The following is a 19983-nucleotide window of genomic DNA, read 5'->3' as shown; positions in this document are numbered from 1 at the left end:
CATGTGCAAATGAGTGACTCGGCACATTACTTAATTCTAGGAAGTCTCTCACTGAGCTATCATTTTTCATTTGGGTTCTAACTGTTGTGAGCCATTATTTCACCGATACATTAAGTTACAGATGAAGCGTTCTATCTCTGGATCAGCTGGCCCCAGACAGCCTGGTCCCTCAGCAATCCTGCTGAAGTCAAACAGCTTTAAACCCAGAGGTTTTTCATTTACAACACTGATTCCAATACTCCCTATTTAACCTTGACTGTAGTTACTCAGTCAAACCACTTGGTGACACAACTTAGCTCATTGTGAAAGATGACCAGGCTTGTTGAAAGTCTCCAGGCAAACTGTGTCTGCCTGTGATTGGTTAAGCTAGCTGTACGTATAACTGCTAATTTCTACTGAGTTCATTTCTGAGTTGTTGAAGAACATCATCACTGTTTCTCTGAGTGGCTTCAAGGCACAATCAGCAGGAGGGGGTCACTTTATTAGTGTCATTCCTTGTGTTTGCATCAATCGATCGCCATCTGTGTCCATTAAAACTGGCTTCACTGTAGATGCCCACCGTGGAGCACGCTGTCAGGAACAGAAACTAAAACAGCACTAATGAAAAACACATAGCAGATGTTTATCTTCAATACAAACCTCCTTTGTCTATTTAACCTTTGTTAGTCCTTATCAACATAACATGGCAACAAATAGTCATGAGTTTTCTAAGCAACACAAACTAGATTCAATGACTTTATTTTCATTTATCGTCTTGTTTAGTTATATATAAATAAGTTGGAGGTCTCAGAGTTCATTATCCTTCTTCTACATGTTCTGTCAAGTTAGTTGGGGGCAGCAATACTTTGAGGAACGTGGCATAATATCTTGTACTTGGACACAGCAGTGTAGCTCTCAAGTGCTTGCAAAGCCAGAATTACCTAAATACATCACCATAGTGTAGTGTACGGAAGCCCTGAGAGGCAAGTGAGAAAAAATTATTCTGGTGATCCATTTTCTAAGTCTGAACTAAATAGTTTTCTCTCCTATATTTATGACACAAGAACAGGTAAAAAAAAGTTGCCAGGATAATCTTTCTAAGTTCCCTATTTATTTATTTATTTATTATTACCAGGATCATTTTTTAAAGTTTCTTTTTTCCCTGAATTTGTTGCATTTGTTGTTGTAATACCTATTTTGGCCACAAGAGGCTGAAGTGCATCCTGCCTAAAATTTTTCATTTTATTTTATTTATTTAAATTTAAGGAACACAGAAGAGAAAACAATTTAAATCAAACTTAGAAAATGGATCACCAGAGTTTATTTTTTTCTCATTTGCCTCTCAAGGCTTCCGTAGCAGTGGGCTTTTAATAACAGTAATAATTTATTTTAGCAGTGGTTGGAGTTGTGTGACTTAACTTAGATTTTTCAAATTGGCTTTTCAGACCTTTTGGATCTGAGAATGTAAAGACTCAGCATCTTAAAGCTACTCTGAGTGCAGATGGAGCCTGAATTATTATTATTATTATTATTATTATTATTATTAATAATAATAATTAAAATTTCAAGATCAATCACTATGCTTCAGTGCACATAATCGACAAAAGAGCTGCTAGATAAATGATCAAAAGAGCTTGTGAAAGTCCAACATGCAGCGATTGTGTCTGGTGAAAAGCTGACACTGGGTTCAGACAGAGGCTGCCGTCTGATTACCATAGCTCATGAAGCCACAGTAAAAGGACGAAAGCCTCGGGGGCTTGATTAGTGCTCTTCTCCCATTGGTTCAGGCCTTTTTCCATGTGTGTTTGTGTGCGTTGTGTTCTCTTGTGCTTTCGGTTAATGAGAGAAGATGGATTACCGTTGCTTTCGCCACTTGAGAGCGTCGCCTGTTAGAGCTCTCCATCCATATCTGTCTCTCTGAAAACATTCGCCATGCATCAGGCACTTACTATATATGCAAAGTACTATGACTTCATACATCTGCAGTGTTGGTGACAAATCCTTTTGTGTATAGTGTACAGTATCACATGTATGTATATGAGCTGTGTTATTCAATTTCTATGCAGTGGTGGTGGGTGGAAGCCTGTAGAGGCTTAAAGACTGTATGTGGCAACATCCCTTTAAATGTGTTTAGTGGTGTCGGAGGGGAGTTAAACCCTATTTTATACTTTAATGTCTATAAGGGCTGTTTATTTCCATTATTGATTGATCTGCGAATCATTTTTTTGATTAATCGTTTCATCCATAAAATGTCAGAAAGTAGTAGCAATCACATTTTCCCAAAACCCAACATGACGTCTTCATATTAGGGCTGTCAATCAATTTGAATATTTAATCCTGAATACTCGCATAATTGTCCATAGTTAATTATGATTAATCACAAAATAATCACACATTTTTTTTATCTGTTTGAAATGTACCTTAAAGGGAGATTTTCAAGTATTTAATATTCTTATCAACATGGGAGTGGGCAAATATGCTGCTTCATGCAAATGTATGTATATATTTATTATTGTAAATCAATTAACAACTCAAAACAATGACAGATATTGTCCAGAAACCCTCACAGGTACTGCATTTAGCATAAAACAATATGCTCAAATCGTAACATGACAAACTGCAACCCAACAGACAACAACAGATGTCAGTGTGTCAGTGTGCTGACTTGACTATGACTTGCCCCAAACTGCATGTGATTATCATAAAGTGGGCATGTCTGTAAAGGGGAGACTCGTGGGTACCCATAGAACCCATTTACATTCACATATATATGTAACGTAAGTTTGGAGTGTTATTTAACCTCCTTCTCGAATAGCTAGTATGACATGGTTGGTACCGATGGATTCATTAGGTTTTTCTAATTTCATATGATGTCAGTATCTTCACTCTAGTCAGACCTTGAAGAGGTTAATTAAATATCAAAAATTGCGTTGATGATGCGATAAAGAATTTGCGTTAACGCGTCATTATCTCGTTAACTTTGACAGCCCTACTTCATATCATTCTTTTTTTTGCGATTAACAGTCCAAAACCCCAAAATATAATTTACAGTGATATAACAAGAGAGAATAGCAGGAAATGTATAAGATTATCTGGAACCAGAAAACGTTTGGCATTTTTTGCTTAACATAAATGATACAAACAGTCAATCCGTCCGTTGATAATTGCTTTAGCACAGCATTAACCGTTTACAGATTTTAGAAATCAGATTGAAAAGGTCTATTTTGGGCTAATCCAGTGGGATTAAATGCCTGTAAAATCCAGGTACTTCATCACATTGATGCAGAAATCCCCAAAAACCCCATGTTGCTGTTAAAAAGCCAACAGTGACCTAGTAAAAGCAGTGATATTGAAAGCTAGCTGCCTCTGTATAAATGGTATAGAATTATCTCCATTGACTCATAGTATATTTACCAACCCTAACTGCTATGATGTGTGCGCGCCCCCTATTTACCCCCACCCCCCCCCCCCCTCCCCTCGTCTCAGCTCTTGATCCTTTCGCAGCCTCCATCCATCCCCTCCTGTTTTTCTTCTGTCCTCTTCAACTTTCTCTTAATTCTCTCAAATCTCTTTCCTCCCTCCCTCCCTCCTTCTCCCTGCGCCTCTTCTCTTCTCCCCCAGAGCCATTCATAACCTGTAGCTTGATGGACAGATGGAGACCGAAGGGAATAGATGGAAAGAGAGAGAGAGAGAGAGAAACAGATTGAAGTGCTAACCTGCTTCTCATTTATGTTGCGGAGACTCAACGGTCTTTAGATTTGATTTCTCTCCCGTTCGCTGTCACTCAGGGAAGCTTTTGGGTCAAGTGTGTGTGTGTGTGTTTGTGGCATAGAAAGCTGCTCACTAACAGCCGAGAGAGAGGGAGAGGGAGAGAGTTGGAGAGAGAGAGAGAGGCATGAGTAACGAGGAAGCGGATAGGAGGAGGCGAGCCGAGGAGGGAGGGGTGGATTGTGAGAGTGAGAGATCGAGCAGAAGAGAGTGTGAAGCTGCAGCAGCCGGGAGATAAAAGCTTTTTCTCTCCCTCTGCCGGCGTCTGTGAGCGAGGGATAAAGCAGAGGAGCGAAGCCAGCCGAGGCAGAGACGAATCCAGGCTGCCTGCTGTCACTGGAGCTCCCGGCTTCCACCGGACCAGCAGGCCTCAAGCCACAAAACGCACGGCAGGACAAGACACACTCATGGACACGTACACAGCCGGGCTCACGCAGCTGACCAGGGGACCGCCCAACCTCGCAGCCACAAACACACACTCGCCCTCCCTCCAGGACACTTACTGTTTCTCTGGCCTCCACCGTATCAATCGGATCAATCCAGCCATGCTTGTCTGACGGAGCCACGGTTTCCTTTAGCCGGAGACGCCCTGTGTTCCTGTGTTTTTGCTCCCTGCATGTTTGTTAAGGGGACATGGCGTGCGGACCCTCTTGTCCTAACCTCTGCTGCTGCTGTGCTGCGTGGAGTTCAGGACTGCCCTTCACTGGACACTGATTCCCTTTGGCTCTGTTCCAGATACAAATCTCTACCTGAAGTAGGTCTGCCACTTTAAACTGGATCTTGACAAGACCTTAGCTAAGCAGACGGAGGACCGGTCTCTTCCTCCCTTCCTCCTTTTTCTGCCTCAGAGTCCAGCCCCGGCTCCTACCCCGGATCCCTCTTCCTAATTAGATCCAGTGGACGTGAGGAGTTATTAAGAGACGAGAAACGAGTCGCCTTTTCCCCCAGCCTGACAGATTTTTTTTTGTCTCGGAGTAAGACACGGTCTAAATACCCCCCCCCACCACCTCCTGCAAACTGTGGATTTTGTTCGGCTGTTGCATCGTCGCAGTGCACCACCTGATGAAGGGGAAGCTCGCTTGAGTAACTGGCAGACTGACAGCAGGACGCTGGAGGTTTATCATTGGACAGCACTGGAACACCCCAGCCAGAATTCCCAGCCAACTGTAGTTCTCGGGGAGTCTAACATCGAGGTGGGGGGAATCTTGAGACTGGTATCCAGGGGAGAGGCATGTGATGCTAAGCTGTCTGGGGAGCTTAAGGTGGAGTCTGTCTCCGTTTGGCTGCCTCCAGATTTCGACCCGGCACCCTGCTACGGCTGCATTTTTTCCGGTTTTCTGGACTACGCTGAGTTGATTCCACAGGTATCCAGCTAGCCCTAGATGATCACTGTAAAGACTGTGAACTGTCTTGCCAATCTCGTCAATGGGAGAAAGTAACGCCAGTGATTTTGTATTCCGACAAATTGGCAACAACAGTCCCTTAAGAGGAGGAAGGCACACAAGCTGGAAGGATCGACAGCAGCTCAACGAGCAGGATAAATCGTGGGAGGATGACGAGCAGAAGCATCAGGGCGGGAAGCCGATGCTCTGATTGAGTATTTAACAAACTGCCAGAGTATTGGCTGAATCTCCCAGCAATCTGCGGCAGCATTGGCTGACTGCACACTTATCTCTCACCCACAACCAATCTGGACACCGTGCTGCCTCGGCAGAATGAGACACCGTGATCGCCGTTACTACGAGGGGGATATCGACAGCTTCACCATTAATACTACTTCCACTACGAGCACCGTGACGGATTGGATTCCCACTGATCTCTGTTGCGGGGCTGACTTGCCTCTCGGATCTTACTTCTCTCCTCTCGCACTGCAATAACATTACCCCAGTCGGAGAGAGAGGCATCATTAATTCATGAGCTCAGATAGCTGCTAGATCTCAGTGTAGATAGAGCTCTTGGATTACTCTGGCACCTGGAACCGACAACAAATCTTTACATCACATTGTTTGTGGTTTATCGAGGATGGACAGAGGAATTTGAATGGAATTGCAGCAGATGGTGATGTTGTTTTTCCTCATATTTGAAGGAATAATGACATTGAATTAAGAAGTGAGATAAGACTGCCACTGATTCCAACACTCCCAGAAACCCTGCAGTACCTGAACACACTGAGACGTTCACACTTCGTTCTCATGACAGACACAGGCAGCGTGTGAAGCAGTTGGAGCTTCACTAATGGTCTGAATAGCTCCAGACTGCACTACATTTCTCTCTCTCCCACACTCATCATCCCGCCTGACACTTTGCCCTACACCAGGTAACAGCTCACCTGCCAAAATCCCGGTGGTTAATCAGAAGCCTGACCCGAGCCCAGTTTATTTTCCTCCCTTGTGTGGCTCTGCTAGCATAACTGTGTCCTTGTGTCCTTGACTGCGACCACAAGTCTTCTAGGATAAACAGCCCAAGTAATGTAGCAAGCTGCCTGTCCATATACATACTGTTACACAGCAGGGCCCTTAGAGAGACAGCAGGCCTGGCCAGTGCACCCGCTGAATCCACGTCAGGTGAGGTGAAGGAAAGAGGAAGGACAGGTGGGAGCTGTGACACGTCGGCCTGCAGCTGCCTGCCTCGCGACTAGACCAAAAACTGCCTGAGGAAAAGAGCGACTTTCCCTCTCTCTCCTTCAGATACAATCCCTCTTCTCTGGGTTTTATTTAAGATGAGACCATGGGAAAATAGAGCTAAGCGTGCTCTTCCTAACTTAACAATACTCCCAGGTGTCAGATTAACAAAGGAGATGTCAGTCACTTGCCAGCCTATCTGAATCATTTCCCCCTCTATACTGTGGGATGGGATTTTGCTCTTAAACACCTGGAATACATGTCCAAACCCAAATGAACATGAATTCTCCCTCTCTGATGGATTAACTGCCTGAATTTGCTGCGGTTTCCTTTTTTCTACTCCGTTCTCCTTCACCATCAGAGACATGGGGAACTCCATGGGTTGCGTCAGGCCTCCTCGGGAGGGGGAACTCAGCGGAGTTGCCCCACTTTCACCAAAGAAGCGTCTACGTTTCAGACGTAAGCACAAGGGCAAGAAGAACAGGAAAGCAGAGTCGGAACAGGATGACTTTGAGCGACGAAGAAGCCACGAGCCTGATGACAGAGAGGAAGAGGATGAGGACGATGAGGAGAAGGCCGCAGTTCTAGAAACAGCAGATTTTAGCAGCAGAGCTAGGACTCTTGTAACAGGGCCTGACATCCAGTTAACTCATTCCAAAACTAACGTGCACAGCAATACCCTTTCCCCCGGCTCTGTGAGTGCCAGTGTAGGGGGACGTTTGGGCCACCGAATACTCGAAGTGTCCCCCAAGCCCAGCCCAGCCTGGAGAGGGGTTTTCTGCCTCCCAGGAGAGGAAGACACGGTGAGCGCCATCGTAGATGTCTCCAGCATCCACAGCCAGACCACAAACACCACCCCAGTCAATACGGCCCCAGCACTGGGCAGCACCACTCCAGGTGGAGGGAGGGTCTGTCGCGTAAAGGAGAAAGTCCAAGGGGTCCTAGAGAAACCTTGGATTCTCCGACAAAAGAAGGAGAAAAAAGACAAGGGGAGGGTAGAGAGAGAAGAAAAGGGGGGTGGGGGCGTTAAAGGAGGACCAGAAGAGACTATAACAGTGGTGCGGACACCTTCGGGGAGGGAGCACAAGGGTGTGGTCCACATCCGCGAGGTGGATGGTAAACTCTGCGTGGTGAGGACGGTGTACCCCAGTGATTTTGGCTCTCCGGTGTGGAGGGGCGAAAGCGATAGCAAGGTAGAAGTGCGCAAAGAGCCCCTTGCCCCGTCTCCAGTCACGGGAAATATTCTCAAAGTCCAACTGTCCGAGGATGATAAAAGTAGAGACAAAATGTCTGCGGGGGATTCCCCCATGTCCTCTAACCAAATGTGGTTTCACGAAACTATGGCTGTCAAGGGGTTCAGCTTGGACACTCCAGTTCGTGCACAGGAGCAATATTCTCTGTTAGAGTCGGGCTATGCCAGCGACCTGCCGCTGACCTCTCCAGAGACGGCGGGCACCACTCCCAGTCAGACCGACTGGGGAGGGCTGACCAGTAGCTCATCAGAGAGACTGGACTCCACAATGGAGAGTCCTCTGTCACTGCAGCAGGCGACTGTTAAATTCCTGCCACAGGTTTGCCTCTATTTACCTCTACCTCTGTCTTGTGATCCACACATCACATCCATTAGCCAACTCTGTTAGATCTTTATCTTTATCTCTGTCTTGAAGAGTGCTACGACAATTAGTTGAATAATCCAGAGTTTCCTGCTGACCAGCACCAGATCTCAGAACATTTGCTACCCGGGTAACAGGAAACAATACGATTTGGCAAAAAAAAAAGGTGCAAAAAAGGTACTTGTGATAATATTAGGGCTGTCAGTCGATTAGAGTATTTATTCGCGATTAATTGCATGATTGTCCATTGTTAATCGTGATTAAATGCAAATGAATCGCCCATTTTTCTTCTGTTCAAAATGTACCTTAAAGGGAGATTTGTCAAGTATTTAATACTCTTATCAACATGGGAGTGGGCAATTATGCTACTTTATGCAAATGTATGTATATATTTATTATTGGAAATCAATTTACAACACAAAACAAAATTCAACATTTTTTTTTCTGAATGAGAACAAAGTGCTAAAAATGGAACTCAAAAGTTATTCATCTACGAACAATTTGAGTTATTTTGCAGTAAATGAAACAGTAGTGACATTAAACTGCTCTGTACTTGGTGGTGCTACCTGTAAAGGTGGAGGTCTCTGGACCCCATTTTTTAAACCAGTGGTCTATAGTGCTGCAGAGAGGCTTTCACAGCTCTTGATTTGTACGAGTTTGGCTTTTTGAAGGGGGTCTTTGTTGTCATTTGTGCAGTGTTTGTGGTCATGAAGGGTTATACAGGGTGTGTGTGTGTGTGTGTGTGTGTGTGTGTGTATTGTTATCAGCTCTTGAAAGGCACTATGCCTCTCTCCATTCTTTCCGCCACTGTCCCCAGAGCCTAATCAGCGCAGCACAGACTGTCTCTCCATCCTTGTCTCCCAGTATCCTTCCCTCCCTCCGTCGCCTTCACCTCCTTCCATTGCTCGTTATTTTCCTCACACCACAGATACTCGCTTACTACCGACGTCTGTTAGTGTGTGAGACGGACGGGCTGTGTGTTTTGTTTGTGTGAGAGAAGGGTCATCGCTTCAAATGACATGCTTCCTTCTTGCTTCAAACTGAAACTTGTCATTTTCTAACCAATTCAACAGCACACAATATAACTCTGTGTGTCTGTCTGTGTAACTCTGGTGGTTTTGGTTGAAAGAGGTTAAGGTTACTTAAGGGAAAAAAGTAGAAGGGTGAGATCAGTTCATTTAAACATCATCACTATCCTATTCTGCTGCTGATTTACATTGTAGTCTTTTTACATGACATTTGACTGTTTATTTGGCTGTCTTTGGATTGTTTGACTCTGTTTGATGCCTGCCAGTAGGGCTCCTTATTGTGGGAAAGTGCTGGTTCTTATTTCAATACCTTAAAAAAAAGAACGAGAGAGACAGTAGGGAAAAACAGCGTGTAGAGCCAGCATATTTTCCATTCTAACTCTACGAATGAAGGGTTTATTTTAGGCCTGTCAATCGATTCAAATATTTAATCACGATTAATCGCATGATTGTCCATAGCTAATTGTGATTAATCACAAATTAATCGCACATTTTTATCTGTTCAAAATGTACCTTAAAGAGAGATTTGTCAAGTATTTAATCCTCTTATCAACATGGGAGTGGACAAATATGCTGCTTTATGCAAATGTATGTATATATTTATTATTGTAAATAATGAACAACACAAAACAATGACAGATATTGTCCAGAAACCCTCACAGGTACTGCATTTAGCATAAAACAATATGCTCCAATCATAACATGTCAAACTGCAGCCAAACAGGCAACAACAGCTGTCAGTGTGTCAGTGTGCTGACTTGACTATGACTTGCCCCAAACTGCATGTGATTATCATAAAGTGGGCATGTCTGTAAAGGGGAGACGTGGGTACCCATAGAACCCATTTACATTCACTGATCTGGAGGTCAGAGGTCAAGGGAAAAAAATGGCCATGCCAATTTTTCCTCGCCAAAATCCTTTGTGACAAGCTAGTATGACATGGTTGGTACCAATGGATTCATCAGGTTTTTTAGTTTCCTATGATGCCAGTATCTTCACTCTAGCTTTAAAACTGAGCTTGGTACAACCTAAAAATGGCAAGTTGTGTTAATGCGTTAAAGAAATTAGTGGCGTTAAAATGAATTAGCGTTAACGTGTTATTATCGCGTTGACTTTGACAGCCCTAGTTTATTTTGAACCAGAGTTAGTGATTGTTGGAACAGTGAGAAGACTAACCAAGACAGGTTTGGTGAGTTTTATTTTCTTTCTGTGGAGTTTGAATGTTTTAGTGCTGGTTGTTGGGCTGACGGCGAGCGGTTGGGAAATTTGAATATATCGCCCAATCCTATTGTATAGTCGAGAAAACAGCTATGGTGCAGTGCCTCATCATGACTCTGTACCAAGTTCGTTGTTTCCTGTTGATATCTGGTGGAATATAAATGACAAAGCAGCTCAGTGTGTTGCAAAGAATACACATACTTTATCTGTGTGGACTGCCACTTATTAGTCCAGCCCAGTGCTTCTTTGTATAGAGATTATGTGTTTAGCTTTCTGATGCCAAAAATGTTTGGGGCTCACTTGCAGGAATGATCTTAGAGAGAGAGAGAGGAAGAAAGAGAGCGTTTATATGCTAGCTCACAGTTTTTCAGCCCTCCTTCACCTTGAAAATGAAAAGGCTGCTGCAGCCACTGCAGTGATACAGCACATGACGGGCACTTTTTTTTAACGACGGCTGCCACAGTTTTGTTCAGATCTCCACATTACAAAGGCAGTACTGTATGGCTGTGCAGTATACAGCAGCAGACGTCATGTCAGGTCGCGTTTTAGTGCTACGTGTCTCATTTGAAGCAGTTGCTGAGTCATGAGAAACAAACACTGATACAGTACATCCACAGAGATCCCTGCTTAAGAGGGTTTTTCACTGGGAAGCGATAATCAATAGTCCTGTGTTGTGTGTTGCTGTGTCATGAGAGGGGTGGGTGGATGTGTCAGGATGCTTCTGTGTTTTGGTTTAAAGTGCAGCTGTCCTTTGTATGTGTTTGCTTGTGATGCCCTGTCTGCATGAAAAGGGATTTGAAATGCGCATTCATCAGCGAGACGGCTGGTTCGTCGAGCCTCGAGGGGATTCCTACCACCACTCAAATTTATACATCCACCCATCCTACTGTGTCTCACGCTATCCGTCCATCATCTGTCTATACATCCTTCATCCACCCATCCACCCTTTTTGCTTAAGAACCTGAAGCCAGGGTTGTACAGAGGTACTTTTTCTTTTAAGTGCTAGTAGAACCATTCCTTCTCTTCTTATCCACCCTCCACTCTCCCCTCGTTGTTCTCTCCTCCCTCCATCCATCCCTCGCTCTCCCTCCTCTCCCCACAAACTTCAAAGAGGCCATGCTTCTAAAAGAAGGCTGGTCCAGAGCCACGGGGGGGGGCTGCGGGTGGATCATGGATGTTTCTGACTAGATCATGGCTGCACCGCCGCCTCAAACAAAATCTCATTGTGCAGCACGCTCGTACGTCTATCTGCACTGTTTATAACACTCATACACATCTATGCTCACAGATCACTCATGGATATATACAGTACATAGACTAACACCCAGCAGCAGAGATTACTGTGAAGTCTTAACACCAGGACTTCAAACATGCACACTGCTTGATATGTATGCTGTATGGATTTGTGTGTTGTAGAGCGTTGTAATCTGTGAGAGGTATGTTAACTACAGCATGTCATGTGACCAGTGCTGCGGCCTGTTTTTGTGTCTGTGGACTATACTTACTGTAAACTATACTTGGTGGAGATTTGTATGTCTCATGTTCACACCTACGGTACAGTATTATTGCGTTGTTTTCTTGTCTGAATGGCAGCCTTCTTCACTGAGTTTGATAAACGCATGTGAATGTTTACCATGTCTCCACAACTGACACCATCATGGCGATCCAGTGGAGGCGGAGAAGAAAGAACTGTAAGACATCTGTTGTGTTATGAGACATCTTATTAATGACATCAGTAAAAGTAAATGATCCCTTAAGGCAGAGTTGATCACATGTACAGTGAGTTACAATGACAAGTTAGAGCTTCAGAGGACTCAGTTCATTTTACTAAACCAGTGGTTCCCAACCCATTTTCTTGAAGTCCCCCCCCCCCCAAATCTTCAAACAAATTCCTCAATTTGAATAATTAGTATTAGTGTTAGAGCCGAAATGGATTTTTTGTTATTGTGGTTGTATAAATGTAATTTATGGTTGTGTCAGATTGCTGCTAGACGCCTTAATACAGGTGTGTGCCTCCGCAAGCGGGAGAGCAAATAGGTTTTCGATCACAGTGAAAATGCTGTTTTTTAGAGGCTAAACGCCAACAAATATGATTTGAAGCAGAATATTTCATAGACATAAACATGTTGTGAATTTTTAAAAAATATTACATCTATCTTTTTTCAATAAGTTTTGACTTTTGGACTTAACAACCCTTTGGAGTTATGGAAAGTAAATGTTTGGATCACACGAGTTGGAAACAATACGCAGCCACTACTGGAATCTAATTCTACAAATAGTATAATACTAATAATATTAGTGTAGCCTGATCTTTATCTGCAAAAGTGCACAAATACTGTGTTGAAACAGAATGTGGCCTACTAAGTAGCAAAAAAATACATCTATTTAAATAGTTTCATATACAGACTTTTGTATGAATTATCCAATAAGTGTGTCATGATTTTAGTGATACATGTGCAAATTAAATGTTGACAACATCAGAGCAGACAAATCCTGGCGCACCCTGTTTGATCTTTGGTGCCCCGTCTAAGGGGGCCAGGACCCCAGGTTGGGAACCAATGGACTAAACCATTGTGTTTTGGGCTGTTTGCTAGCTGAATAACCAGTAGGCTAAATAAGCAAAGCAGCTGATGTTCAGTTGACATGCTCTAATGACTACACAGATTGTTAGCTTCACAAAATGCATTACCTGGTGTGTTAGCCAGATGTGTTTACAATAAGACAGTGGTAGTTAGCTTACCAAACAGTATAGCTCTCTGGCTAACAGTGTGTCAACGCGTCCTATAGATTTACATTTAGTACATTTAGAAACTCTGTTCTTGACTGTGGGAACATGTACATGTGATAAAATATTCTAAACTCAAAGTTCACTTTTTTTTTCCTGAAAAAAAAAGTGAACATTGAGTACAGAATATTCTATGACAGTTCTTTTGCTGTTGCAGTGTGAGTGTAGGCTCTGTGTGCAGATGCAGCCTTCACACAGAGTGCTGTATCAATATTCAGATGAAGGATTAGATGCTCTGTAGTTCTCTGCAAAGGAGCTGGTGGATGCATACAGAGAGACAGAGCTCTGCAGGAAGGCACACAGCAGAATCCTAGTTTTGTCGATTCCCATTCAAGTCACAAGTTCCATTGTGTATCTTTGTTTGCTTTTGTTTTCTCAATAAGATAGTGATAGAACCTGCTAGATATAGCGTACACTTTTTGGTGGATGGATGTGCATGAATGTGGAGATTTTGGCCTTTTTTCTTCGGATTAACAATATTTTTTTGTGAAACTGGTAACTATGCAGTACAGTATGCAGTTGGAAGTCACCCCCTCTCCTCTATTGCTGGCCTTGCTACTCTTTTCATCGCTCCCCCCCCCCCAACCCCCTCCACATCTTTTTTGGCTGTTGCTGCAGTCTCCTGGCACACACTGGACTTTCATACTGCTCTATATTAGCAGCAGGGAGAGAGAGAGACAGAGACAGAGGGAGAGGGAAGAAGGGAGGACAGAAGAATACTGATGACAATAACGCCAGCCAAGCACTGACAGTTACTGCATATTATACATCACTCAGCCTTTGTCACCGCTGGACAGTTGGACCTAAAGAGAGCTAATTGAAAGGAAGAAGGACGCAGAGGGGAAAATGGCTAAAGTGGTCATGTAGCTCAGTGGGCAGAACATATAGATGAAGTAGTTGTCAGTCTCCATGGAAGCCTGGTTTCACTTCAGGACTTTAGCAAACATGGACTTTATGTCCTTAAAGGGGAACAACACCCATTTACAAAATTCATAAATGTTATTACTATGGTCTAAGACAGTCCAAAAATATTAATAAACATGAACAACTCTCTCCTAAATCCCAAAACTAGAGTGTCATCAAGTATAAAGTTTCTAACTGCTCCATAGACGATGAATTGGGAGAGCTGTTCTAGATGACACTGAGAGCATCCAGGGGAATGTCCTGAAAACGGGAACATTTTCTGTTTCACAACTGAGAACGCTACGACAGAATAAAGCTCATTTGGGTATAAAAAAAGAGAAAACAAACATTTTGTGGGTCTCCCATTCATTGTCTATGGAGCAGCTCCAGACTTTATACCCTATGACATCACCAGTTTGAGACTTACTTCTCTGGTTTCTGGCTTTGAGAGAGAGGAGCTCATGTTCACTAATATTGACTGATCTTTCCTAGACCATGGAAATAACTTATTAGAATTCATCATTTAGGTAGCGTTCCCCTTTAATGTTGCAGTCGGTAACTTTGAGCAAATATGATACAACTTTTATAGACCCTTTTTGTGTCAACATCATGATGACGTCACGGTGTTCGCTGGAGGCAAAACAAAGGAAAGACTGGAGGCTAACGCTAGCAGTGGGCTAAAGTTAAACATCCAAAATGTCCTCTTGCTGTGTTGTTGAGTGCCAGAGCCGAGACATCACATACGTTTGAGATGACAAACTGTGATTGGAGGCTCTAGCGAGCTACAATATCGGCGAAACGTTTCAGAGATGGAGAGTTAATGTTACTAATATTTAGCCATCTGCTAACTGCAGCCATGAGCCATTGGCTGCAAGGCCATGCTGTCACGCAACACGTCACACATATGAGGTGAACAAGGTTGTGACTCATCTGGTGATAGCACTGTGCTTTCCTACGCTGTGACCAGAGTGTGAGGATGACGCTTTAAGTTGTTACATTTTATAGTGACTGGCTAGTTAGCTAGCTACCTTGCTAATTCCACCATGCTACAGAAAATGAGCCCAACAGAGGACAGCGCTGGGTCACGGGCCCTCTGCCTCACGGTCCCTCTGCCTCACGGTCCCTCTGCCTCACTCCTCACCGCTAGGAGACTACTTCACCGGGAGGAAAGCACACGTTAGCTAGCTAGTTAGTCAATCTCCGGACAAGCTAGCTAGCCAGTTCCAGACACAGACAATCTAGCCAGCTAACTAACGTCTACTCCTCCTAATGGCATTTGCAAGATTTCAATGTGCACAAAGGAAAACAACCAATATCTGTGTCATGTACTACTGTCAGGATGTAGTGACAGTTTATAAAAAATATCTTTTCTTCATATTTGCTCAAAGTTACCATCTGCAGTTTGAAGGTGCTTTCAGGAGCTGTCTCACGCCATCATCTACTAAAAGTCATCTGTCGTTCATGTTTATTTGTGTCCAGGGTCAAATAGTGCAGCACCATCATATAGTACAAGCCAGAAAGTTTAAACAATTAAAGGTGAATATCTATAAAGTGAGATTGGCAGCTTGTCTGACATGTTTTGAAAAGCCCTAAGAATTATGAAGCATTACCTAAAAATAAGAAAAGAACAGGGAAAATCCTACTCCTAGAAACTGATTGATAATGCAAAATCAAAAGAATTTGTGGCACTTTTTTAACGGCTAGTGGGTATCCCAAGTCCATGGCTGAGACAATATCCCGTTTCACATACGGGATGCTGTATATGTGACCCCCCCCCTCTCTGGTAGTTAATATAACATCAGTGGGAAACAAAGGGGGAACGGGTGAGAAGGCTGAGCAGATTGATCAGCATCTGAGGCAGAGCAGATGAAAGAACGTGACAAACTGAAGAGACAGATCAAGGTTGGGGGTGGGAGGTGTGGGGTGTGGGGGGGGGCACGAGACAGTAGGAGATGAAGGAGAGGACGCAAAGTGTTGGGTTGGGGGGAGGGGAATACACTGGCTAATGAGCAGGCTAGACTGTAGATGATGGTGTAAGGAAATTGGGGAAAAAAACTGTTACATTAATATATAAATACATGAGTTTCATCCAGACACACACACACACACACACACACACACACACTCTCTGAGGGTTATCGATCATCATGAAGATGAATGAGGAGTTTGAAGGGAGATGAATCAAAGTGACTCAAACCTCTCCTCTCATATATCCACAGCAGTCGGTAGTTTCTGCCGACTCATTGCGGCTTAAAAAGCCGATTTTTGTCTGCTGTATATCGCCATGGTGACTGGTGTGGAGATGCCTCAAGATAGAACATTATATATTATGCAGCAAGATTTTGAAAGCATATGCTGAATTCCTGATTGATTCTGCAAAATCGAGTCAGGACTTGCAACTCGGTTCGTTTCATTTGGCAACACAACTCAACAGAGATCTTTTTCTGAGCATTATGTGTTTATGATGATATTTCTGCTTGAATCCCTATAATAAACCCTGCTCTGTCTCTCTGTCTGTTCCCTCCAGATCTCAGAGATCTACGTGAGCGGCGAGTCAGGCGACCTCACAGCCAAAGAGAAGCTGTTATTATGGAGCCAGCAGGCGATAGAAGGCTACCCCGGCCTCCGCTGTGTCAACTTCACCTCATCCTGGAGCGACGGACGCATGTTCAACGCTCTGCTGCACAGATACAGGTTAGAGGATGAAGAGCACCATAGCATCACCTTTTCTTTTGAAGTAGTTAGTGGTTGTAAAGTCTGAATTCAACATTTTTCAAGTTAAACTGTTTGAGATGGAGAAAATCCTTAAACGTACATACACTGAAAAATGTAGATTCAGGGGAGTTTAATACCTTTTTAAAAAGATATATTTCAGACATTCATTTTGCAGATAGTTACATGCATAAAAATATGTTTTGATAATTCGTTGTAAACTGCTTTGAATTCACTAAAATACATGAAAAATCAAAGGTGTTCAATACTTTCTGAAGGCACCGTAGGCATTTAACACGACACACAACCTTGTTTAACAGATAGAACCTATTAGAGGCAGGACACACAGACACACGCATAAAGTCCACTAACACGTCCCATCTGTGTGTGATCTCCAGGCCAGACCTGATCGACATGGAGGTGTTGTCGCGGCAGAGTAACCGGGAGAACCTCGAGCAGGCCTTCGAGATCGCCGAGTCGCTAGGGGTGACCAGTCTGCTGGACGCTGAGGGTGAGACCGTTGATCTGAATGAACAAACTGACCAACTGACTCTCTGCTCGTTCTCCGTGGAACAGAGCTGACTTTATTTAGAAAACTTCACATTGTGGTAACTGAGCTTTTTCTGGTTCATCCAGAGGCTCTTAACAAAAGGTTCAACCCTCTGACCCCTACAAGCGGGTTTGAAAGACATGTTTTCTTTAAAAAATCGCCCACAAAATTACACCTTTCCACATAGTCAGAAACTGTAGAAACAGAAAACATTGTGAGATTTCTAACAGTCCTTTGGAGGACATTTCCGTCAGGAAAAATAACCAAATCTAAGCTAAGTGATATTTCATCAAAATCACTTTATTCTACATCTCATTCAAAATTTTCCAAAAATAAACTGTTTGCAGTAACCAGAATATTGGAAAAAAAACATTAAATTCTGCGCTCCTCAGCGCAACCAGGAAGCTATGAATGACTCGGCCGAGACCGACAGTCACGTGACAAAAAAATCAGTGAAACTTGGACTGAACTGCAGGCAGAGCAGAGAGGAGAGGAGGAGAAAGGTTGTAAGTAGAGGTTGTTAAAAGTAGTTCAATATCTATAGCATCAATATTGGTAACACGTGTGGGCACTTGGAAAAATGTTGTATATATAAATTTCATTTTTCCAATTTTTATAAAATAAATTATCCAATATTTTTTTATGATTCATGGAATTATAACTGTGTTATACTGCACAAAATACATTTTAGATTTATATCTAGCCATGATTGTGCTGTTTCCATAGAGGGCAGGACGTACATATTGCAGTGAAAAATGAGGCCACAGTGAGTAAAATGTGACAGGAGCCCTGAAACTGCAGAAAAAATCAACAACAAGATTTTTCTGTCTTGTTTGTTTCCAGCTTTTGTTTTGGAAGCATGCCAACAAAAGAACCAGCCAGCCTGCCATAATAACTGACTGATGAATGCCAATATGTTTATGCTCTTGAATTGATGTGTTATTTGTTTTTATTGTTATTATTTTTTTTACATAAGCATCTTTAAAATCTGTTGCCATTGGCTTTTAATTTCCTGTTAGCAGAGACATTTTGTCTGATATAAACTCGAGTCACCAGCTGGAAGTGTCGGTTACTGTTTAATGTTTGATTGATATTACTTTACCTATTGTCACTCATGGTATTGCTCCGTGTTGCTGTAAAATATTGGTGCTACATCCAAACTGGTCACAGAAAAATACCTGCATGATGTGATTTCTAGTAGTTTGAATGTTGAGTCGTTGTCACATCTCAATATTTCTTTTAAATTTACTTCTGGTAAAGGTCTGTTTTTGTGGAACTTTCGCTCCTTTAATCTATGTTGTTGACAAACATTTGCCTAGTTCTTAATATTTTATGGTTATGCTTATTTTCTAGTTGTTAGAGTTTGATATTTTATCCATCAAATTAGGTTTCAAATGGTGATTTGGAAACCCTAAAATTCCAACGTCATGATTTCCTCTAACTGATATAATGTGATAAACACCAATCTTTCTAAGTTTTTTTTTTGTTGTTGCAGTTTTTTTAATATTCCATCTTTCTCCTCAGACGTTGATGTTCCATCACCAGATGAGAAGTCGGTCATCACCTACGTCTCCTCCATCTATGATGCCTTCCCCAAAATCCCCGAGGGAGGAGAGGGCATCGCCGCACTGGCAAGTCACATTCTGTTCCACCCATATACCCCCCACTGTTACCGTGCAACAATTTATACGTTTGAACTCATTCTAGATGATTATTGAATCATATTCTCTTCTGCTATTAAGTGCATTCTCAATAATGATACTTCACATTGCTGTGTTTGCACTTCGAAGCCTGTAATTAGTTCAGTTTCAGGGCAATTCTAACATGTATGTACTACAGTTCATATCTTTATTCACCATTGTCGCTCCATTTCGTGTTCATTTTTAAAATACTTTTTAATATATATGTTCTCAGTGGAAATATGTAATTCCCATGTTATTTGCTCCTAGTCGAGTGTGTGGCATCTTGAGTAACGACCCGGAAATTTCAAATAATGATGCCGTTAATTGAATAGTAAATTACTTGTTGTAAAAATTAAGCCTGTTTCCATAGAGGGCAGTTCACAATGTGTGAATTTGTAATGTAGGATTTCTCACTGCTCGCATCTCTCCCTCTCTGTCTATTCCGTCATCAGGAGGTGGAGCAGCGCTGGTCGGAGTACCAGTCCAGGTTCTCCTCTCTGCTCCAGTGGAGCCGCCAGCATACGGCCCTCATAGGCCAACAAGAACTTCCCTCAAAACCCTGTGGAACTCAAGGTGAGCACCCAAGATGAGTTTTTCTTTTGTGACCTTTATTTTTCATCTTATGCATGCAGCTTCCTGTCACTTCTTTGTTAAATCGGTGTTAGAGTTTGTGTTCAAGTAAGCACAGAGATAGAGAAGATAAAGCCTGAGGGAAGGAACTCACCCACTCACCCAGACTCATTCCAGTGTCAGTTTTATAAAAACAAGTTTTTTTATCATATTTGCACAAAGTGACCGACTGCAGCTTTAAAACAGCAAGAATTTACCACCAAGCCTTGCAAACAATAATTCATGAGCTAAAGATGTAGGTTTATTATCTTGGCTATTCAAAGCAACATATTTGCAAATGCATTTGGTTACGATGAGAACAAACTCTCTGTATACTGTATATTTTCTCAGCTTTTCTCTTCAGTCCTACCAACATGCAGCTAGGAAGGAAGGGAGCTGACTAGCAATTTCTGTAAAACCTTGAGAGAACAAATAAAGGGAAAGAGGGAGGGGAGGGGTGGTGTATAATAAAATGTACGACAGTAGACAGAGGTGTCAGGTGAGCCAGAAGGTGT

General features: G+C 42.8%; 1 protein-coding gene across 1 annotated transcript in view; it reads left to right on the top strand.

The window, feature by feature from the left end:
- Positions 1-3921: 3921 nt before the first annotated feature.
- macf1a (microtubule actin crosslinking factor 1a) overlaps positions 3922-19983 on the top strand; it is a 177229-nt gene continuing 161167 nt past the window's right edge. The window contains 6 exon segments of the mRNA XM_037794207.1: positions 3922-7939; positions 16443-16609; positions 17026-17138; positions 18702-18808; positions 19312-19392; positions 19394-19432. Of these exon segments, the coding sequence (XP_037650135.1) occupies positions 6734-7939; positions 16443-16609; positions 17026-17138; positions 18702-18808; positions 19312-19392; positions 19394-19432 (1713 nt within the window). The 5' untranslated portion in view covers positions 3922-6733.

Source organism: Sebastes umbrosus, chromosome 15, assembly GCF_015220745.1.
Source record: "Sebastes umbrosus isolate fSebUmb1 chromosome 15, fSebUmb1.pri, whole genome shotgun sequence".
Lineage (NCBI taxonomy): Eukaryota > Metazoa > Chordata > Actinopteri > Perciformes > Sebastidae > Sebastes > Sebastes umbrosus.
The sequence above is the reverse complement of the archived record's forward strand: the minus strand, read 5'-3'. Positions and strand labels throughout refer to the sequence as shown.